The following is a 22,361-nucleotide window of genomic DNA, read 5'->3' on the forward strand; positions in this document are numbered from 1 at the left end:
CCACAGCCGACTTATGGTGACATTGGCTAGAATGCGCGAAAGAGTCTTCTAGGATTCTGTAAGCATGTAACCTTTGATCAGCACAACCTTCCAGCAGTGTTTGGATGGGCAGGAAGTTGACATAGAACTTCTACAACTTAATTATCTAAATAGATTTCGTCCTATAGCAATTAGGTACCAAGAAATATTTGCGCAGAATATTTAACTTCCGCCATTTCAGCGACGTCATTTCCCTTATCACACTCTATCAGACTACCGCGGCATCATGGCCCCCAAATGTCGAAGGTCGAGAAAATCAGGCTCGGCCCTAAAGACTGCCGTCGTAGCCGATACCAACCAATCATGATAAGGAATGTGGTGGCTAATGCGCGAATTGGTAGTGCGGTGTGCAATAAGGCTCTGCCCATATATCTGTTTAGGGAGTAATGGCAGAGATACGAGCCCAGAAACTGATATTGGAGGTGTCCTCGGTTAGCCCGCCAGGTTCAGCTGATCCTCTTTAAGATAGTACCCCAATATGCTAATAATGCAATGAGTCTGATTGGTCACCGTAATTAGCTAGACCGTGTTGATCTTTCAATATATGCATGAAACCTTTGCGCACGACCATTTCAACCAAAAGGTTGCAGTAACGACGTTCAGTATCCGCATGATGCTTGCATATACGACCTGCTCATTCCGGCAAGGCGATATAGTTCGGGTGCACCGGCCTATGATAGAGGAAACTGATCGGACGATCTTTGTGGCGAGACCGAGGAATCAGATGGATGTATCCACTCTAGGCAGCTGAGCCAGGTACGGAGTTTCATATTCGGCAATAGACTCTAGCTAACACATGATCTGCTACCATGACGAGCTAGCTTTCAATACTCCTAAATTTTCAGCCGATTGTCAAGATTTAAGTCAACAGGTTGAGAAGCATATATAAGGAAGACCGAGAAAGTCAAGGCAATCATCATCAATACTCTAACATCGTAGAACCATTCGACTCGCCCCAAACTTCATTCACCATGCCTTCTCTCATCGCCCTTTCAATGGTGGTCGGAACCATCGCGACACCAGTTGTCGCGGATATCTACAACGTCAACGTCCCCTCTGGCTTCTTTTCCGGTCCTCAGTCCGGCATTGGCTCATGGTACCGCGCCTCCACGGGCCAGGACTCAACCAACGGACAAAGCTGGTGTGGCTACAAATACTACAACTCGGACCCTGTGTTTGCTCCCGTAAGCTAAATCGAACCTCAGATCCATGTTGAACACCTACTTATGATTTCACAGTCTCTAAAGGCGATGGGTGGTGCCACGTACAACTCTAACCCCGATGCCTGGAGACAACAGACTAGGAAATATTGTGGTCTGGAAGCCAAGGTCACGGACCCCACGACCGGCAAGAGTCAGCTCATGTACATTGGCGATTCCTTTGACGACAAATGGGTTAGAGTAAGTCACCCGGCGAGCTTTGGTGGGATTAGTACTGATATGTATACGTAGACGCCCGCATCCATCGACATCATGATCGATGCCTACTCCAACATTCACGGAAATCCAAACGGTGACAAAAATAACGTCATCAAGGGTGTTCAATGGGAGCTCACAGGTAGAGTCAACACCCAGTATGCTGCGCCAGGTGCGTCCTGGCCTCCTACGTCCGGGGGTTCTGGCGGTGGTTCTGGTGGTGGTTCTAGCACAGGAGGTTTGGGGGCCAAGTGTGACGGTCAGACCAAGTTGTGCAATAGCGGCCTTACATGCCTGTCCCCTGATGGTGTATGCAGCGACAAGGCTTGTAATTGGGGGTAAGTGACCTTATGAGAAGTGGCATGTCCCGATACTAACTGGTCCTGCTAGGTGTCAAGGATGGTCTTGCAGCTCAAGTGTCCCGTGCCAAAAGCCAGGAAACTGTGTTAACGGCGTTTGCAGCTCTTAGAAAGGGGTTTAAAAATTCGGATTATTCCTAAAGGATCAGGATGTCCTCATTCACTTGATGGACCAACTCAGACATAGAAACAAGTTCTAGCAATCAACACACCAATTCGCTCATACAAACCCTGCAGCCACAATCAACTTGTCTCATCAACAGTATTACAACTTACAAACGGGATTCAAACTCCTTTGACTGTATACTATCACATTAAATATGTTCTTTTCCCTCAGTCATCTTCTGCATAGCGGAAGTTTAACAGATAATCTAACTGCCTCTTCTTAGCGTCCTGTACTCGCTGCCGCGCCCCATAAAGACCCTCCTCCAGTTTATCAAACCTGTCGCTCTTCGCCTCTAGGTCCTTACAGTCAAGACCTTTGAGAATCTCGAGATGTCGTTTGCACTCCTCGTATGCAGCCTCCGCAGCCTTGATCTCAGCTTCTTGAGCTTGATGGACGTAAGACTCTAGTTTCATGATTCTCATGTCCTTCTTTTCGAATTGGAAGGGCGCCGTGGCTTTTATTTCGCGGCGTTTCATTTCACTCTTAGTCAGTGCCAGGGCATGCTGGAGGTCGGCGACATTGGCTGCGAGATCAATGCAGTCGGTGCAGGTCATGCTATTGGTATAGTGGTCCATGGTAATGATATTTTGGTGCTTACCTTGACTCTTCTTGCTGTGAAGATTGGGGGATAGTGCTTGGTGGAAGTTGCTGCTGGACCATGATCGATCACAGAATTGTTAAGACTTATATAGTGCAAACACGTTATGGATTGTTCTCTTACACAATTGTTTGTCTTTGTAGTTCGCAGCAGAGCTGTGCACCAGCTGTTCATTCGACATCGCCTGTTCATGGCTCCAAAAGCGTTTGACTTGAACAAAGAACAGACGGCACTATCATGCCTAACTTTCGATCAACACAGCATGGTGCTTACATCGTTAATTCTATTCAGCTTACCCTACCCTAACTGAAGTCACGACCACAGAAATTGATATGATGTGTCCTTCGCATTTTTGTTGAGGCTCGAGTCGCCCTCAAACCCTCAATCTTTGCCGTTGTTTTGTGTTGCAAAAATAGCACACTTCTACTATCATGATGGACATATTTTTTACAATATAAGGCTAGAACCAGCATCTCAAAAGACCTTTGCTCTACCTGTTCTTAGGTTGTGGCATTTGTGACGGGATACTACGCGCGGTCTGTCCAATGGCGGTGAGCATCATCGGGAAACCCAACGAAACGCTACACGCGGCTCAGCTCCAGACCTGTTGAGGCGAATCGGCCGCCGGAAAGGCGGGAGAGGCTTGCGACGTCATCAGGTTTGCAGCGTAGCATCGAGTAAGATGAAAACTGGAGATTCCATGTCCAGACAGTATCAGAACCAGGGCTCATTGGAGAATATCGGGCATGGTCAATGCAGGCAGGATAACTGCCGAATTACTATCAGGGTTACCGGCGGTCAATCTGAACTGACAATAAATATTCCATCTGGAACAAGCTCCTTCAACATCACCCACTTCGCTACCTCATCCAGCCACTTTTAGGCACCACGATGGCCATCAAGTCTTTCGTTCTTTCTTGCCTGCTCATTGGAGCCGTCCACGCGTATGACCATCCCTGCATCCCGTACTGAGCCCTCAACTAACTCACTTCAACAGAGAGGACGCAAAGGATCTCAGCAAACATAATTGCTGTCTTCATATCAAAGACGCCAGTGACGCTTGGTGGATGACAAATCCCGACGTCACCAAAGAAGTCTGCCAGTCATACTACAAGGATGTCGTGAGTATATCCGTATTTCCTGCTGAGCATAACTGAAACAATTTCTAGGCGCAATTTGACAGCAAGACTGGGACGTGCGACGAGCACAAAAATGGGACGATCAAGGATGCGGACTGGAAGAGCAAGTGCAAGATTTATGGGACGTCATTGGGCTGGACTGATGATCGGGTTGGCGCTGGGCATGACGCGACGTGTTATCCGATAGACGCATGAGGAGCTGGGTAGAAAGTGTGACGAGACTCATGCGCACTCATGTATTTGGTCTGGATATGGCAGATCAAGAACCGACTGTCTATGATGGGAGACATGAAGCAGTTGATAACCCTCATAACCTCGCTACTGTTTGGATCAAGGCCTAACCATGAAGAAGCCAGCCATCGACGATGGTATCGCGAGCGGAAGGCTGGTAATGTATTGGGAGCGTCAATGGAAAGGGTAACCTTCAGACATCAACCAGATCGCTATGCCGAGATCTAGCTTGTATGCTTAGAGTTTACTGTAGTAACTAAATCTTAGCCCGTCTTGTTCTAGTTGCAGCAAGAAGTTTAAATGCAGGCGATGTTACATCATCTAGCTATTTCTGCTTCCGACGACGGGGCATTGATTGATGTTCGTGTCGTAACCACTTAACAACACGATGTCTTAGTCGGTCATGTTCTAGTTGGCTACTCATCTAGACCAACAGCCTTACCGGTTTTTGGTTGGCATGCACGTCGTGTGGACCATCACTAACGTTTGCGGAGTTCAGATGACCTTTTCGTGGCGTCAACCTCAAACGTGTTTGGCCCCGCGATGGTAACAAACATCACCAAAACTCGGCCAAACCCCAAGATTCGGACAACCCGTTGAAACAAGAATTCAAATCGCTCAATATTACTTTTCTCGAACTAAAACAGTATTAACAATTAAATCCATCTCGCCAACACAACCAAGCCCAAAACCCAGGTTATCAACCCCCCAAAACTCGCACCAACACTACCCGCCAACAAACTACTCGCGGTATTATTCCCCCAAAGCCACGTCACTACCCCAGCACCATCTTCCTCATCAATACTGCACACCATTCGGCAAACATTTTCATCACCCCTCTTCCTCAAAAACCTCCCCTTCGGCCCCGCATCATCTCTTTTGCGCTTATCAGATGCATCACTGGTGTTGTACAGCAGTTGGAGCCATTGCATCTCCATGTACGCTTCTTCGCCTGTCGTCATGTTCTGTGTCCAAACACCTCCATCGCCCCACGTATTGAAGATCATAAGAGATGGATCGCGGGGAACTTGGAAGGAAATGTTGGCGACTTGCTTGCCGTTGGCGTACCAGATTGATTGGCTTGGTGTCCAGTCCAGACGATGCTCTACCCACTTGTTCCACTTGAGACCATCGGGGAGTGTTGTGTTCCGCGTTGCTTTGGGATATACCTCGCCCTCAATGCTGTAACCCGGATGATTCGTATAATGGACCCGATCGTAGTCTTCTCGCGTGAGAATCTCCATATCGGCTTCCTGCACGTTCTTGATCTCTTCAGCGGGGACGTACGTGAACATGGCCATACAAGCGCCAGGTGCACCTCTCACGCGACCGAGGAATCTGATGGACAGAAACTGGAAGCGATCAATCGAGTCAAACTCAGATGCGACTTGAAAGTCTCGTTGTCGGTTCGTTCGCATGGAGAGGTATGTTTCTGACGCTGGGTTCTTATCTGGGTTGGCCCGGATGTAAATGTTGTTTGCAGAGTTGACCATGGGAAATCTCGCGCCGTAAGCCAGAGTGTCGTGACTTCTTCGGTTGCTCCAGCTCTGGATGGCCCAAAAGTCCTTCCATTCCTTTTTCTTGAAGTATTTGCTTGTGATGTCTGCTTCAGCCGATGCATTCTCTCCGGCGATCGTGTCCGGAATGCCAGCGTAGTCTCCAAGCTTTCTAAAGTCCCAGAACCGATGCTGCGTGTAATATTCTGGTTCAATGCCGTCTGTCAGGTAACAATCGCACTGGTCGGCCTCCCAGTCTTCAGGCTTTGTCTCCGTCACATTTTCCTGCGCTCTCGTCACTGTGATGAGCACGAAAACCACAAGTTTTTGTAAAATCCCCATTTGAGTCGATGATCGCCGTGAATCAAGGCGGCATGGTCAATGGGCAGATTAAGTGAAAGAATAAACTAAGACTGTGTGGGGGGTTGCATCTAATATTAGACTGAGACGAGTAATGCAAGAATCGATAGTGCCATCTCTAGCACCGAATCAGCGCGACTAACGAGCCGTAATTATCGATCGTTTATGCCGTTTTGGGAACGGCTCGGTAGCTAGCGTGAAAGTGCGCAAAGGAGCGCAGGAAAGGTCAAAAAAGTTGATTTGTTCTTGGCGATAGAGAAATCTGCGTGTGATGCATGCGTTGGGAAATGGCCTAACGCCACCAAATATCGCTACGAAGGCTGGTGGTCGGCGATTGCAGAAGATGCCATTTTACTAGCCAGAGAACTGTCTCGGGTTCTATATATACCCGGTAAACCATGTTACACGTGCTAATGGATCGGATAAGGCGTCTTTCAAGACATTCAACGGTCTACAGTGTCATACTGAGTGGTGGATTTTCCCAAAGCTGCTTGAGAGTCTGCGTAAATCCAGGCTAGTTGGAATCAGGATTACCACTTTCAACTAAGGCTGTCCTGCTATGCTTAATTGTTGGCTTGTAATTCGTATCGATTACCCTGAACACTGGCGAAAAGGGTCGTTATCTTATCATGTCACTTATCTCGTATCGCTTCGTCCAAATACAGCAAGCTCGGCCTTCTCCTAGCTCGAGGCGTGACTGGAAATTGGCGGGAGGGAGTCAAAGACGACCAAAAATGACTTGTAACCAATACAGTACAAAGATCCGCCGCTTGGCGGAGAAAGGCACAGCGTATAACGCTAATGAAGCTCACATTTCAACATGTCATATGTCTTAGTTGACTTAGCGAGATGAAGTTTCGAATTGTCTTGTTTCGTTGGAGACGCGGCATGATCCGACACATGATACCCAATTTGAACATGGGAATAGGAGAGTGAGAGCGATGATGGCTGAACAAGAGGCCCGCCCTGGGTCGTGGTATTGAGAGAGAGGAAAGTCGAGTTCGTCAAGCGACCAACTCGATCGAATGCATTCGTGAAGCGGAGTGAGGAAGATGCCAAGATACGTATTACTCTAAGCTATTATCTCGCGACAGAATGAAAATCTAATTAACACATTTTCTTACATCAGCTAACGAAACAATCACCAAAAACAGAAAGTTCTCAATCACTTGCACCAGCTCTCCACACGAACACCCTCCAACTTTGCGAGCAGCGGAAAGTCCATGTTGTGCTGCTTCATAGCCACCACAATGACATCAAATGTCTCCAAAAAGCTCTTGTTCCAATCACGCTCACCAAGACGAGGAACCTGAGGCACAGCCTCTTGTTTGACCAACGCATCAGCCCAAGTGAGGTCAATCCGAGCACCCGAAACAGCCAACTTTCGAATAAGCGCGACACCAGGTGAGTTGTCAAGCTGAGATTGACCAGGCTTGAAACCAAGACCAACGACGAGCACACGTGGGCGACGCTCGGTGATGGGGAGTGAGTTGATGAGACGCTGGGCAAGCTTGGCGGGTCTGTTGCTCATGGCGGATGAACAGGCTTCAAGTAGAGGAAATGAACTGTTGGCAAGAAGATAGTGGGGGTTGACGGGAATACAGTGTCCGCCGACACCGACACCAGGGGTATAAGGCATGTAGCCAAACGGTTTGGTAGACGCCGCGGAACAGACCTCGTAGGGGTCGATACCGTGCGGGATACAGGCATCAGCCATTTCGTTGGCGTAGGCGATACAGACCATGCGTTGGCAGTTCTCGTACAGCTTCATCATCTCGGCAACTTCAGGCTTGGATACGGTGACGACGTTGTCAAAAATGGTGGAGTATACACGGTTGATGGCATCGAGGGAGCCGGGGAGGATGTCGTCGAGACCTGAGATGATCTTGGGGATCGACTTGACGGGGGGTTCGGTGCGACCTGGGTCAACGCGCTGTAGTTGTGAGTTGGTACACGCCTTGTTGATGAGAGGAGATTGATGAGTGAGGGTGTCACGTACCTCTGGAGACATGCCAGCAAAAAGACCAAGCTTCTTGGCGATGGGCCCGACCAACTCACGGGTCATACCAACAGCAACAGAGCTCTCAATAACAATAGTCGAACCCCGACGGGCGACTTGGCCTACCATCTTGAGAGCATCACGAAGATACGAAGAATCAATAGTCTTATCAGGCCGCAACAGCGTAGGCACTGAAATGAGAAAGTGGGTAGCAGCGATAAGATCCTTCTGAGTTCGTGAAAAGCTAACGTTGTCGTTGTCCTTGAACTCATGTCGAAGATCTTGAATGCGCTTCTCGGAAACATCAAAGCCGATGACTTGATACTTTGAAGAGAATGAGCTGACGAGATGTCTTCCCACGTAGCCGACTCCAACGACTACCACCACCGGGATATCATCGGGAGTGACATCGGTAGAGATTTTGAGGGTGAGGTCTGTCTCTGAGGGGACGGAGCTGAGAGGAGGAGTGACTGGGAAGAAGGGGAAAGAGGAGGAAGACACTGAAGGTGTCAACATGCCAGTGAAGTCTTCCATCGTCACAAGTACTTCAAAGATTGAAAGGAAGAAGATGAGAGCAGGAGAAAACGCAAAGTTGAGCGAGAGATTTCAGGTGGAAAAGGTTCAGCGGTGTTTGACCTTCTTACAAAGGCAGCTCAAGCCGAACATCTTAAGTATTCTTCCTCCAAGTTCCAGACCAGCACTTATGAGAGATTCAGGCACAGTCATAATACTGAATTATGCGCATCATTCTAAGGCGTGAAGAAGCTATTCCTCGCGGCGTTCTGTATTGCGAACGCCTCGTGCTAACGCCTCATGCTACAACGGCACCGAGCAAGAGCAGCTCCAACCCAGCTGAACGGTTCCACTAAAGCTCTGATCCTGGTCCAGACTGAGGGCAAATGATTGACGGTGTGGATGAAAACAATTGAATTGAGCCTCGTTTCTTCTGAAGCCACTTCATCGCGAGCTTGCATGTTGTTAAGTGACAGTATGTCTTGGGCGGATTGACCCATGGCGAATGTAAACACCGAGAGACACACGGTAAACTCCGTTCCAAGATCAAAGAAGAAACTTGTTCATTGGTCAACCATGCAGGGCTGTAAGAAGTTCCTGAATATTTGGGTACTTTGTAAGCCAAAGAAAGAAGTGGCAGAGACTATTGATTCAACCGAGCCAATGAGGGTCTGAATCACCTCTTCTAGTGCCCGAAAGCTAAACTCTGGGCTCTAGACCGCTCCATGGGGTAATCTCAGGAGGCGGTTGATCTAGTCTTTCACCAGGTTTCTCTGCGTACCAACCTAAATCAAAAGCTTGTCGTTGGAAGCTGAGTACAGTATCCGATGGCTCGGAACCAGCTATTGAGGTCAGTAGATCCTCCCGCAATATAAGGTCAGGGGTATGATCGCCCGTGCTGGAAAAAAAAACAAAAAAAACACGGCTCGGCCGGAACTTTTGAAAAGCATGGGATGAAAAGCAAAGGTGTCTCACCGTGTAGCATGATATTCCCCACATTTAGCGCAAGTTCCGGCGGCTGAAAGAAGAACAATATGAACAAAAAGGAAAACACGCATGAAATAATCTCCTGTGAATAGCGTTTTCTCCATTCTGTGTAACGGGAAGACGGGTCCTGGTGAGACACGGCAAGATTTGCTCCTCTTTTTGGTTGGTGTTGAGGACCAGTCTTAAAGCCAGGGCGGGGCTAAGAGGGGCTGGCGTGGGTGAGAGACATTAACTACCGTATTGTTCCCATTAGTGGCGAAATGAGGCTGAAGGAAGGAAACCTGATTGTTGTCACCTGATTGAAGCGCCGTGATGATCAATGTTGCTGGGAGAATAATGATTGACGTTGGGCCTCGTTGGGTTCCGGTTCTGGCTGGGACTGGACCGAGCTATAAAATAATAACGTGAAGCGTTGACTTCTCGATGTCTTATTATTCCCCACGAGACTCCAGACTTCCCACTCTCTTCCCGATTCAACCGTTTCAGCGTGGATGCCAAGATCTTAAGCTTATTGATCCGCCGCGACACCCGTGTTTTAGCGTGCATCAAAGCCAATTTATGCCTGAATAAATTATGAAAAGGAATAAAATATGCAGCTTCGAGGATCGGTGTGGATAGATCGCTGGCTAGATTCTAGATCTGTCTTAGCGGACCAGACTATTGATTCAGATCTACGGGTAGCCGCGTCCATATTAGTCCCCCCTTGTTCAGCCAAAGGAACGGCCAGATCCTATGACCTTTTTTTGAGACAAAAAGCAACTTCAATAAAGCCCCGATGATTCATGATTATTGCTTCCCGCTCAGCCGCAATGTTAAGGTAATCTAGGACAACTGCCGATGGAGAGAGAGGGGGAGACTCGCTTCGAGAGTGTCATGTTGAGGGGAGAGGTAACATTACGAGCGTTAATCGGTCTGTGGGCCTTTCGCTGGCAGAAATCTGTTGCATACAGATCATCCATCTCGTTGGGTCATGCCAATTCACACATGACCGGGGTGAGCGATCAACAACAGGGGTCTTGCCGCCTGAGACAACCCTTTCGGCTGAACCGTCTACCACCAATGCACCAAGACTGAACCATGTCCACGCTGCCATTCTCGATCAGTCTTAATTTGTCTCAAACCTGAGCCTCAACTCAACATTTATGCATATCCTCTGGTCACGATCCCTGTTCAGGCTCCAAAAGAAGGACGGTTCTCTAGAGCATCTCCTTTTTGGTCATGACAACACAGTCCACCTCCGGGACTACACGGACACCTTGTTTACTGCAGCACGTTATTAATGCAGCTTGTTTCGTTTGGACCCCTGGCTGGACTCAGTAGTCTGCTTGCCAAGAAGAAAAGCAGATCCTCATCGATCCAGACCTTTAGTAGTCGCCCCAGTAGCATGTCGCATCTAAGTAATTGGGACTACAACACACGAGACACCAACCTGGTAGCTGAGCCCTCAGCTAGCCATGTAGAACCAATTTAGATATGAGGCTGAATGTCTAGAGCTTTTAGTTAGCGAGACTATTGCTGCCATGCATGGTAAAGCAAGCTAAGAAAAAGCTAAGTGCTCTGTCTTGATTTGAGCTCTTTGCCACAAGCCTTGACGGTAATTAAACACGTCTAGCTCACAATTTAGACATTATAATGGAAGAAAAGCCTTCGCTCGATAAGGAGGTTTCTGTCATTTAGTTACCAGCCTCAACTGGTTACTCTATTCTTTTCCCTCATTCCACCTTGTCACTCGTTTCTTGGTGTTTCACGACATTCCAGCATTCTCGTCTTGTCCAAAGTCGTCTCTTCTCTTCTTGTACATACCGTCTTTGGTGTAACAATGACCTCTCTCACCACTACCCCCCCTCGTTCCATCCTCATTGGCAAGCAAAAGGTTCGTCACTGTTACACTACATCATCCCGCCCTTTGACTAACATCGTCTGAAACAGGACCAAGTCCATGCCAATGTCCGAATCGTCCATGAGAAAGCTCGCTCCAATGGTTCAGATGTCTCATACACTGAATATCCCATCGTGCCTATTCCCGCGCACCTCGCCGACGAAACTTCATCGAATGATAGCTACCGCGCTTCGCAGCCTTCGTCTCTGAGATCATGGGTCTTTGAGTCAGTCGGTACACCAGATACTCAGAGAACTTCGGTGACTAGTCGCCCTGGCTCAAAGGGCACCGATCTAATTGCTCCTATTCCCCGCCTTCCTATCTCAATCAGCAACAACACATCTGTTGGCTCTCACTCTGATGCTGGCCACTCGTCTACTCCTTCTGTTGATGATGAGATCACGCCTGTTCCTCAACCCTCGGCCGAGCGCGATAATACACCGGAGTTCAAGAGGGATGGTGCTGAACAGGCTAAGCCCAAGGTCGAGACTGCTTCTGAGGATGATGTCGGCAATGCTGTCTTGCTGAAGCGTGGCAAGAGAAAGGTCACTATTCAAAAGTACGTTCTCACAGCTGGTCTGATTGCAGTCAAGTAAGTTCATCTCCCATTCATCCCACTTGCTCATACTGACTCACATCTCAGCTTCATGTTCATCTTTGCCAGTTGGTACTGGCCCAGATACTACTACATCTACCTACCCTTCATCTCCTTCCCCCTCGTCCTCAACTGCATCATGATCGCTTCCATCGCTGCCTTCACCCTCATCCACTGGGTCAGTCCCGAGGAGCAAATCAAGCCCGCATCCCCCGAGAACATGGTCTACGTAATACCCTGCTACAACGAGACTCTCGAAGAGTGCACTCGGTCCCTCGACTCTCTTGTCAACCAGACAGGGCTTGAGAATCACAAGAAGGGCATCATGGTTATCTGTGATGGCCGTGTTCGTGGTCCTGGTATGACAAAGACCACTGGCGACTACCTCAACGAGGATATCTTCCTTCACCAGACACAGAGGAAGAAGATTCGAGGCGCATATACTGCTTGGGACGGTCAGCAGATGGACATTGAGATCTCGAAGGGCTTCTACAAGGGCCTGCCCTTTTACTGTATCGTCAAGGACCAGAACCAAGGCAAGCGTGACAGTCTCATCGTCATTCGATCTTTCCTCTACAAGTTCAACACACGTGCCCAGAACCCTGAATCCATCTTCTCGCGTGAGTTCCTCGACTCCATGACTAGCTGGCTTGAGAACGAGGTCAAGATGGACAACGTTGATCATCTCATTGGGATGGATGCCGATACTGTCTTTGAGGACGGGTGTGTCACTGAGCTTCTCAAGGAGTCGTACTATCCCAACACTGTCGGTGTCTGCGGTTACGTTGCTGTTGACTTCAAAGATGGCAACTGGAACCTCTGGTCCATTTACCAATCTGCCGAGTACACCATCGCCCAGGGTCTTCGTCGTCTTCATCAGTCCATCGCCACCAAGAAGGTCTCCTGTCTTCCTGGATGCTGCCAACTTCTCAAGATCTGCGATGAAACCTGTGGTGATCTCGTTCTCATTGACCTCTTCGGTTACTTCCCCAAACACATGGACGGTATGCTCAAGCGTATCCGCGCTACAGCCTCAGAGGATCGTAACCACATTTGCCAATTGCTCGTCACGTTCCCTCACGCCCAGACTCGCCAGGCCCTTTTTGCCCGCGCTTACACTGACGTCCCTCACTCTTGGAACGTCTTCCTCTCTCAGCGTCGTCGCTGGACTCTTGGTGCTACTAGCAACGACCTTCTGCTCTTCTGTGCTTGGAACACTCAATGGTGGGAGCGCATCGTTGCTTTCTCCAACGTTCTCACCTGGTCTCTCAACGTGTTCGTCATTGCATCGATTGGCTGTATGATTGTCGCTTTCATGAGTCAACCTTGGTGGCTAATCATGTGTTTCGCTGGTGTAATGATTATCCCTCTTCTATACTATGTAATCATGGCTACTTGGCTTCCTCGAAACCTTGTTGAGCGTGCCCAGTTCCTGCTGGGCCTGGCTGTCTTTGTCTTCCTCGGTCCTTTCCTCAACATCGCTGTTATGCTATACGCGGTTGTCAACATGGACAACTTTGGCTGGGGTAAGACAAGGAAGGTCATCACCGATGATTCCGAAGAGGAGAAGTCATCGCAGAAGGAGGGTGTTGTCTCTGATAGCAGCTCGACTGAGCCTAAGGAGAAGACTGCTACAGCAGTGTAGGATGTGAGTTGCATAATGGGCTGGACATAAAAAGGCGATTATACGTTACATATCAAGCACATATATTAGACAGACATAATTAATTGTAATACATATCCTGATTGCATTCTCAATTCACTTGAGGTGATATACTTTTCACCCTTTAACGATCGACCATCTACCTACATCAAAGCTTGGTTCATGGGTCACAAGCACAGTCAATAGTGAAGTGGCCAAGTGGCAGTTTTGACCTGTAGGTGAATGCATCGAGGTGGAACATTGGGGGGCACCTTCGCGGCTACATTCAACACTGGTTTCAAGCCGCAGCAGCAGTCAGCTCAGTACGATGTGAGCGGACAGGGCGGCATATGATTTCGTTGATTACATCCTCAGCTCTTAGGGCTCAGATTGTAAATCTTGTCAACCCCGCAGCTCCCTAACGAGCTCTATCTTAGCGCTATCAGGAGGCTTAGCGTGCTGTATGTCCCAGGCGCTACGTACATCATTTGCGCTATTCAGTTAGGGTCATGTCAGCTTACTCAGAGCTAGCACTGGGTCCTCGCCTTGTTTCTGGATGAGGAAAAAGTATATATAGGAACACGTCCCCAGCTGATTATATCCTTAAAGCTACTGTGAACTCTATCTTGGTACCGCATATCATATCTGCTTCTATATCTTGTCCCGGCAACTTTACGGTCTGAATTGAATCCACGTCTTTCGCTCCATCGTTAAAAACACAAGCATCCCTCACCGAGACACAATGGCCAGCAAAACATCTCGGCAGATCATATGGCTCTTGGTTTCAATTGCCGCACTGTCAACCGTCTTTGGACTCCTTCTGCCAGCCAAGCTACTTCGTCTATTACCAGTCATATCATCGATAGTCAGCCTACAATTTGCTTACGACGAGTACGCCTTCCTCTCCTGCTGGACAATCCCTCAATACCGAGTGCAGGCAAATGGGCTGCTACCCCTTTGGTTCACCAACTGGGGACCATGGGGAACTAAAGTTGTCTTTGGAAGCTTTACTCTTAGTTTGGCAAGCGGAATCGGGAATGCCGCTTCTTCTTGGAATGGCACTGGGGCTAGGAGTATCGTTCTCTTTTACTTGGCCGGAACTCTATTTGCGGCCGGTCATCTCCTTATCTTTGGTCCCAAGGCAATCGATTTGCTGGCCAAGATCCGGCGTAATGATGCTACTGCTTCGAGTACTGCATCATTAGGGCTGTGGTTAGAGATGCACCTGACGAGGTCTTTAGTTGTTGACTTACCAGCGGTTGTTTGCTTCATCACTGGTTTCCTTCTAGCCATAGAGAGCGTTGTTTGAGTTTTGCAATAATTCAATGTTTTATAGGTTAACTCAACAATTAACGAATTGACTGTTGCAGTTATAGCAGTATTTGTGTTTGTTAGAAAGAGTAAGCTTTTCTAATAGGCGAGGCTAAGTTCCTAGTGATTCTTATAAAGGTCCCAGATTTGTCCAAACGTCTGTCTTGTAAGAATATTCAATTATCTTCTTGAAAGTCTCCCATCCCATAAATAAAGCGAGCCTCCACTCATCAAGTGCAATAAAGAGAACAAAGCCCCTTGACGAGCCACAGTGTATCAACAGCCGGCTTCCCTGCACGATTGCTCCTTAGTTTCCAGCGAAAGTGGTGGCAACAGTAGGGACTGTACTGGTGAAAAATGTCGAATGAGGCTCGGTGGCCAGCTGTTCTTCCGGAATGGGTATCTCGCGCCAGTAACAGGCAATTTCTTTCCAAGTCGTCTTCCAGCAGTCCGTTCCGTCGCTTCCACAGCCGACCTTGTTTTCGGAGTCTTGAACCAGGCATCGCTTATTGCCTTGTCCAGAAAACCTAAAGTGGCCGCGTCGGTTGCCCCAGTCCATACAGAACTCTGTCATAGCAGGGACTGATGTTCCTCGGCACCCTTCATTGGCATTTACACGATAGGCACCAAAGTCGGTATAAAAGATGCCATCATCGCTATGGCAACTGCCAGCCGCGCAGTTCGTAAAGACCTCCATACGGTCTGCCGAGACAGTCAAGGCCATAGCCGCGATGATTGCAGTGATATCGAAGCGCATTTTGGTGTTGAGGTCAGTGGAGTTGATAAGAGAGAGATAGTGTGAGTTCAGCAAGGACAAGTAAAGTCTGCAGGGAAATGAAAGCTTGAAGTGGCTGTGGAAGCTTGTTCATGGGGAAGAAAGACGAGATCTCTTGGTATTTATACCTGAGATATCGCCAAGTTGTCAGCCGATTTTTCTGAACCGCAGTTTTAAACCGCCTGCCAGATTTGGCCAAGGACAAAGCTCGTACATTCAGTTTCTTATTCACTACTCCAATTTCAGAAGGTAGACTATGCCGGCAATTGTGAGAGGCTGAGAACTCTGATCATTTCTCCAAGTTCTCACAGGTTGTCTCACCGATAAGTCACTCTAGGCGAAATCTGGTTAAAATGCCCGGGCAATGGTTTTGCTGCGCCTCACAAGTTCATGCAAACCTTGCATAAAGCCTCCACTAAGCAACACGGTAACTCAGCGGTTTAAAGCTTAACCTTGAAGACAAAATCTTTCTTTTAACGTCAATGTTATTACCGCGACCGTTCATCGTTTAGATAGGTGAAACGTGCCAATTAAATGGGCAATACCTTCCTTCTACGGACTAGAGACAGAGGTCCGGGATAACCAATAGGCAGCCCAGGGTATTCCGAGTCAGGGTCACATTTATAGAATCCGCAATTCGTACTATTGCAAGCGGCTTCCTCTCAAAAGTTCCAAAACCATGTTTTAGGCCATTCTGGCGCTTGGGGCATTTTAGGCCGTGGAGCAATGTAACTGGACATTTTACGCGATGTTGACTGCTTTTAATCCTATACACAGGTTTGAACCCTTGAAGCGCGCCGCCTGGAATCACTAGGTGCGGCAGAGCTCTCCTTCTTCAGAATATCGGATGTATTTACTAACAAATGGCTCGGTGGACTGGGCATGGGCATCTCTAGATCTCTCACAGTGGTGGCCAAGTACCCTCAAGGGTTGTGCACTTTATTTTCAATAGAAGTTACTTATTTTTAGCTACGGATTTTCTAGAGACAAGACCGAGGTAGTGAATTAGAGGAAAATTAGAATGACAGCAACGGGGCAGGACAGACAACCCAATACAAGGCAAAGAGCAGGGCAGGGCTACGTAGTAGTTACTACTTGTGTTAGCAGCGTAAAGTTTAACCTCCAAGGCAACAATCGACGATATATTAGTACAGGCAGGGAAGACAAAAGAACCAAAGGACAGAGAAGGAGACAATAGAGCCAGATAATAGCGGCCGCTAAGAAACAAGTATAATATCCTTGTAGGCATATATGTTGTCTTATTGGTGATGTAAAGTCCCGATTGACTAGTGCGGCGTGGTCACTTGAGACTAGTTGCGGCCCGACTTTTAGTAATATTTTATTTCACGACAAGCGTTTAGATAAAAAGAATCCCTGTTGCAAGTTGCGATGGCAAAGGCTCTTACTATGTGTTTATAGTTGTTATTACTAAGAAGTAAATAATTTGCCATATTAGCAGTTATTTGAGTTTTAAGCTAACTGTTATAGATTGGCAATTTTGTTTTTTCTTCAATCTATAACAAGGCTAAGGCACAGGGGCAATACAGCTACAGATCTGTTTTACTTACAATATCAGTCTAATCTTACATTTTATAGTTTTAAGGGATCTGCAATGTTTAACTGCCTATTAAATAAAGCTTTAATTATTTATAAATAAATTATTAAGTACCTTAAAAATACTAATAGGCTTATTAAATATTTTATTATTAATATAAAAAAGGTTAATTAATTTATATTAATTATGAATGTTAGAAACAATACACAATAAAGGTTAGTAAAATTATTTTTGAAATTATTTATATTAATATATAAATAGTAATAAAATATTATTAATAAAAAACTATAAAGAATATATTATTATTTATTTATAAAGATATTAAATTAAATTCGTCTTATAAAGATTTATTATTAAATATTTCATATTATATAAATACAGTAAATATAATATGTAAGTCTTATATCAATACTGCTTCTAGAAATATTAGTTCTATTCTGTAAAATAATATAGATAGGCTTTATTTAATTATATATAACTATTTACGTCTTGTGGAAAAGCTCGACGTAGCAAATCACAAGAAGGGTCAAGTAATGTTAGGTAGCAATCAACTGCACTTAGATCGGTAGTATGGAGTAAAAGCTGCGGATTCTGGGGGGGTACCACTAACGCTAGACTGGGCACTGTTCTCAAGCCACAGCAGCAATCAGATCAGCATCATGTCAGAGACATGTGAGCTGATTACTTGCATCCTCAGATATTGGTGCCAGCTGACAGATTACGTGTCAGGAAGCCAGTTACTAGTGCAGCATCATTGGTCACTCACATGTCACATAGTTAGTCAAACAGGCGCATCAGAATGCTACAACGTTTTGCTCATTTTGCCTCTGGGTTTTTAGCTTTTCTGCTTGCCCCTCTTTGACTAACAACATGATGCCTCCTAACGTCCTACACAGAAACTCAAAATGTTGGCGAAATGAGAAATACTTTTAGTGACATGACAGGACCATGACAGTCTAGTGACGCATGGACTGACGGATCAGATGATAAAGAAAAATCTTAAGAATGGTCGCCATCTGGAGCACTTTTATTTATTGATATTTACAAACTTAAATCTCTACGCCTGTAAAACAAAACAAGACCCAGGCTCTCTGTTCAAAATTTGGAGACTCAATCCGCGAAACTGAGACAAGTAACGATCATGAGTGACGACTGGACCGCCGAGCCTCTGGTTCTAGACTTTGAGCATCTCGCTCGAAGCGACGTCGGCTTAGTCGGCGGCAAGAATTCCTCCTTGGGTGAGATGATTCGTGCCCTCGGACCTAAAGGAATCCCCGTGCCACCAGGCTTCGCGACATCATCGTATGCCTACTGGCACTATGTCGACTCCAACAACATCAGGGGCAAGATCGATGAACTTGTCGATCAATGGCAGTCTGGACATCAAACGCTCCCTGAAATAGGCCACGCCATACGCACCCTTTTCCTTCGCGGAACATGGCCGGCTGATACTGCAGAGGCCATCCTGTCTGGTTACCGCGACTTGTGTGATAAAGTCGGTGTTGATGATCTGAGTGTTGCAGTGCGGTCAAGCGCAACGGCCGAAGATCTTCCCGACGCGAGCTTCGCTGGACAGCAGGAGACGTACCTGAACGTCCAGGGAAGTGAAGCGCTGCTTGATGCCTGTAGACGATGCTATGCTTCACTCTTCACGGACCGAGCTATCAGCTATCGCCACATCAAGAAGTTCAACCATGGAAACGTGGCTCTCTCCATTGGAATCCAGCAGATGGTTCGCTCTGACATCGGCGGCGCAGGTGTCATGTTCTCAATCGATACAGAGAGCGGGTTCGACAAGGTCGTGCTTATCAATGCTGCATGGGGCCTTGGCGAGAACGTCGTCCAGGGCACTGTCAACCCAGATGAGTATCAGATCTTCAAGCCTCTCCTGTCTAATGAGAAGCTATCGCCGATCCTCAGCAAGAAGCTAGGCAATAAGGCGATCAAGATGGTATACGGGGATAAGTGCGTACCAACTCGCAACGTCCCTACATCCAGAGCTGAGCGAGCTTCCTATGTTCTCGAAGATGAAGAAATTCTCCAGTTGGCACGATGGGCACGTCTTGTTGAGGAGCACTACAGTTGCCCAATGGATATGGAGTGGGCCAGAGATGGCTCCTCTGGCAAACTCTACATCGTGCAGGCTAGGCCTGAGACTGTGCAGTCTCGTCGAGACACGGCTGCCTTCAAGACCTACCATGTTGGTGAACGCGGCCACACCTTGACCACGGGTCTGTCTATCGGTGACAAGGCAGTTTCCGGGCGTATCTGCCTTCTCACCTCGGTCTCGGACATGGACAAGTTTATCGATGGGTCGATCCTGGTGACTGAGTCTACTGACCCAGACTGGGTGCCTGTGATGAAGCGAGCCGCTGGTATCGTCACCGACTACGGTGGGAGAACCTCTCACGCTGCCATTGTCAGTCGGGAATTGGGTGTTCCAGCGGTTGTTGGTACTGGAAACGCAACCTATGTTCTGCACACTGGCCAAGACGTCACTGTGTCATGCGCAGAAGGCGATTCTGGTCTTGTCTATGATGGGATCTCGGAGATCACTACCGAGATGGTTCACATATCGGATCTCCCTTCCGTCCGAACAAAGATCATGCTGAATCTGGCCAACCCCTCAGCTGCGTACCGCTGGTGGAGGCTCCCAGTTGATGGTATTGGACTTGCCCGTATGGAATTCGTGGTCAGCAATGTTATTCGGGTCCACCCCATGGGTCTAATACACTTTGATCACCTTGAGGATGAAGCAGCCAAGAAAGAGATCGCCAGTCTTGCTGCAGGCTATGCGTACAAGCCCGATTACTTTGTGGATAAGTTGGCATCCGGCCTAGCAACTCTGTGTTCTGCTGTCTATCCCAAACCAGCCATTATCAGGATGAGCGATTTCAAGACGAATGAGTACGCTCGCCTGATAGGCGGCGCTGAGTTTGAACTAAAGGAGGAGAACCCGATGATCGGATTTCGCGGGGCCTCACGTTACTACTCGCCTCGTTACAAGGACGGCTTTGCCCTAGAATGCCGTGCAGTTAAAAAAGTTCGAGAGGAAATGGGACTCACCAATGCCATCGTCATGATTCCCTTTTGTCGAACAGTCAAGGAAGCCCGAAAGGTGCTGGACATGATGGAACAGAATGGTCTGAAGCGAGGGGATAATGGTCTCATGGTTTATGTCATGTGCGAGATCCCATCTAATGTGATCCTGGCCTCGAGCTTTAGCCATCACTTTGACGGCTTCTCCATTGGGTCCGATGACCTTGCTCAGCTCACCCTCGGTGTAGACCGCGATTCTGGGGAGTTGGCGTCTTTGTTTGACGAACAGGATGAGGCTGTCAAGTGGATGATTGCTAGAGCCATTGAAGTGGCTGGCCGAGAGGGCTGTAAGATTGGTCTTTGTGGTGAGGCACCAAGTAACCATCCTGAGTTTGCCAAGTTCTTGGTTAATGCGGGGATTGATTCTATCTCTGTCAGCCCGGATAGCTTTGTTCAGGTTTTGAAACACGTAGTGGCTAGTGAGAAGGGCTTGTAATTAGTTATTATCCTATTGTTAGTGATATTGAGATTGATTCTTATTTACGAGCCGATCATTTAATTGTTACATTTGATAGAGAGTGAAAGCCACTGCCGATCCTGTTTTCAATCTTCCTATATAAATGTATCAACGTAGAATCTAGCAGTGCAATAGAATGTTAAAGTCCGCAAACACAATAAGGTCGGCTGTAGCTTGCTCACAAGTGAGGTTTTCGCAAAGTCACCTTACTTAGACCATGATACGCGAAAATTCTCTAGAATCATTGTACCTATTGACCAGAAACCTACAGACGCCAATAACGATCACCACCAGTCTCGCTGGATCGATCCAACGATGGCTTTCAATAACTCGCCTGATGCCTTTACCGCAGCCTTCTCACCTTCATCCATCGCCAGTGAAACTGAAGCTAGGATCCCCTTTCTCCCGATAACGGCTGGCAAGCTGAGACAGCAACCATAGTCCTCTTGGAAGTGACTGACCGGATACATCTCATGCTTATCAAGGATAACAGAAAAACACAAGCTAGCAGCGACAGACGCTATTCCGAAAGGTGCAGATCCTTTGCCCAGACTGATTTGATTCGATCGGTGCTTGCAGATGAGTTCGATCCTACTGCGATCGATACTATTCAGCGCTTTCACATCATCGATGGGGACCGCTCCAATGGTTGCTGCGGACCAGGCCACTACTTGGTCCTCTCCATGACGGCCCACAACGAATGCATCTATAGTGGATGATGACACCTATTATGGCTGTTTGTTAGAAATGCGGTAGTTCCGATATCACGGCGCTCACTTACCAAAACACGAGACGCGACCATGCCGCGAAGCCTATAGGTGTCGAGAGCTGTACCAGTGCCTATTACCTGAGACGCAGGAAGTCCCGACATCTGTTTAGCGAGAGATGTCAGTAGGTCAACTGGATTTGCCACGATGAGTAAGACGGTGTCAGCTCGAAAGGGCTTCATCGCCTCCATCACCTCACGTATCATCGAGGTATTCCGAGACGTATAGTCAACAGTCGTCTGGCCTTGAAAGAACAATGAGCCTACATCCCAATTCGAAAAAGCGGACACGTACCCAGCATGTGTTTAGATGCAGCGGTTATGACCACGAGATCGCATTGAGCAGCCTCATGGTACGTGGCTGGACGTACACGCGTACTGCTGTTAGTACTGTAAGTGACATCGCTGAGGTCTTCGATCTGGGCATTTCTGATGCTGAGGTCAAGGTCCACGAGAAGCAACTCGCTCGCCATGGAATTCAACGTGAGGTTGTAAGCGAGAGCACCCCCGACTTCGCCAACGCCTACTATTGCCACTCTAGATGTTGAGCCCATTGTGCTTTAGCTGGATTGCTGGGAACATGGTTGTCCCACTGTGCTTTGCCGCGATTTATAAGACATACAGGACCAGTCAAGGAATGTGGCGTAATTAGAGTTTGTGGTGTTGTGATGATGTACTGATGCTCGATATTGCTGACTGTCAGAGTAGTATTGAGGAGTCACACCATAACGACAGACCTGATGTGACAATGACTAGAAACTTGCTCACAGGAGGGCATCATCAAATCAGATCATAGCACGTCGCTGGTGTTTTGATGGAGGTTATACATCGTATTGTAAAGGTCTTTCGATCGCGGTTCTGTGCGACTGCTTTTTTAGCCAAGGTAACTGATCTGACGGCTCTATTAGCTCACAAGCATGTTTCTATTTTGGTACATCACGGAATCACTTCACTTTCAAAATCCGTCTCGTGACAAAAAA

General features: G+C 47.6%; 10 protein-coding genes across 10 annotated transcripts; 5 read left to right on the top strand and 5 right to left on the bottom strand.

Moving 5' to 3' along the window:
* Positions 1-1,010: 1,010 nt before the first annotated feature.
* Positions 1,011-1,923, top strand: FPRO_12444 (uncharacterized protein; the record flags this gene model as incomplete). Its single annotated transcript, XM_031224243.1, has 4 exons — positions 1,011-1,223; positions 1,278-1,439; positions 1,491-1,792; positions 1,845-1,923. 4 exons carry the CDS (start codon positions 1,011-1,013, stop codon positions 1,921-1,923), a joined length of 756 nt encoding a protein of 251 aa, XP_031089521.1.
* Positions 1,924-2,146: 223 nt separating this feature from the next.
* On the bottom strand, positions 2,147-2,554 carry FPRO_12445 (uncharacterized protein; the record flags this gene model as incomplete). Its single annotated transcript, XM_031224244.1, has 1 exon — positions 2,147-2,554. The coding sequence occupies one exon, from the start codon at positions 2,552-2,554 to the stop codon at positions 2,147-2,149; it is 408 nt and encodes a 135-aa protein (XP_031089522.1).
* Positions 2,555-3,468: 914 nt separating this feature from the next.
* Positions 3,469-3,911, top strand: FPRO_12446 (uncharacterized protein; the record flags this gene model as incomplete). The annotated part of the gene is made up of 3 exons (XM_031224245.1): positions 3,469-3,521; positions 3,575-3,698; positions 3,747-3,911. 3 exons carry the CDS (start codon positions 3,469-3,471, stop codon positions 3,909-3,911), a joined length of 342 nt encoding a protein of 113 aa, XP_031089523.1.
* A 692-nt stretch (positions 3,912-4,603) lies between these two features.
* Positions 4,604-5,785, bottom strand: FPRO_12447 (uncharacterized protein; the record flags this gene model as incomplete). The annotated part of the gene is made up of 1 exon (XM_031224246.1): positions 4,604-5,785. The coding sequence occupies one exon, from the start codon at positions 5,783-5,785 to the stop codon at positions 4,604-4,606; it is 1,182 nt and encodes a 393-aa protein (XP_031089524.1).
* A 1,183-nt stretch (positions 5,786-6,968) lies between these two features.
* Positions 6,969-8,336, bottom strand: FPRO_12448 (uncharacterized protein; the record flags this gene model as incomplete). Its single annotated transcript, XM_031224247.1, has 1 exon — positions 6,969-8,336. One exon carries the CDS (start codon positions 8,334-8,336, stop codon positions 6,969-6,971), a length of 1,368 nt encoding a protein of 455 aa, XP_031089525.1.
* Positions 8,337-11,121: 2,785 nt separating this feature from the next.
* On the top strand, positions 11,122-13,421 carry FPRO_12449 (uncharacterized protein; the record flags this gene model as incomplete). The annotated part of the gene is made up of 3 exons (XM_031224249.1): positions 11,122-11,175; positions 11,232-11,773; positions 11,825-13,421. The coding sequence occupies 3 exons, from the start codon at positions 11,122-11,124 to the stop codon at positions 13,419-13,421; spliced, it is 2,193 nt and encodes a 730-aa protein (XP_031089526.1).
* A 739-nt stretch (positions 13,422-14,160) lies between these two features.
* Positions 14,161-14,727, top strand: FPRO_12450 (uncharacterized protein; the record flags this gene model as incomplete). The annotated part of the gene is made up of 1 exon (XM_031224250.1): positions 14,161-14,727. One exon carries the CDS (start codon positions 14,161-14,163, stop codon positions 14,725-14,727), a length of 567 nt encoding a protein of 188 aa, XP_031089527.1.
* A 309-nt stretch (positions 14,728-15,036) lies between these two features.
* Positions 15,037-15,486, bottom strand: FPRO_12451 (uncharacterized protein; the record flags this gene model as incomplete). Its single annotated transcript, XM_031224251.1, has 1 exon — positions 15,037-15,486. One exon carries the CDS (start codon positions 15,484-15,486, stop codon positions 15,037-15,039), a length of 450 nt encoding a protein of 149 aa, XP_031089528.1.
* A 2,714-nt stretch (positions 15,487-18,200) lies between these two features.
* FPRO_12452 (putative phosphoenolpyruvate synthase) lies at positions 18,201-20,594 on the top strand (the record flags this gene model as incomplete). Its single annotated transcript, XM_031224252.1, has 1 exon — positions 18,201-20,594. The coding sequence occupies one exon, from the start codon at positions 18,201-18,203 to the stop codon at positions 20,592-20,594; it is 2,394 nt and encodes a 797-aa protein (XP_031089529.1).
* A 305-nt stretch (positions 20,595-20,899) lies between these two features.
* FPRO_12453 (uncharacterized protein) lies at positions 20,900-21,935 on the bottom strand (the record flags this gene model as incomplete). Its single annotated transcript, XM_031224253.1, has 3 exons — positions 20,900-21,340; positions 21,397-21,626; positions 21,677-21,935. 3 exons carry the CDS (start codon positions 21,933-21,935, stop codon positions 20,900-20,902), a joined length of 930 nt encoding a protein of 309 aa, XP_031089530.1.
* Positions 21,936-22,361: the final 426 nt, after the last annotated feature.

The sequence above is a fragment of the Fusarium proliferatum genome (genome assembly GCF_900067095.1).
Source record: "Fusarium proliferatum ET1 genome assembly, contig: FPRO_scaffold015, whole genome shotgun sequence".
Taxonomy (NCBI): domain Eukaryota; kingdom Fungi; phylum Ascomycota; class Sordariomycetes; order Hypocreales; family Nectriaceae; genus Fusarium; species Fusarium proliferatum.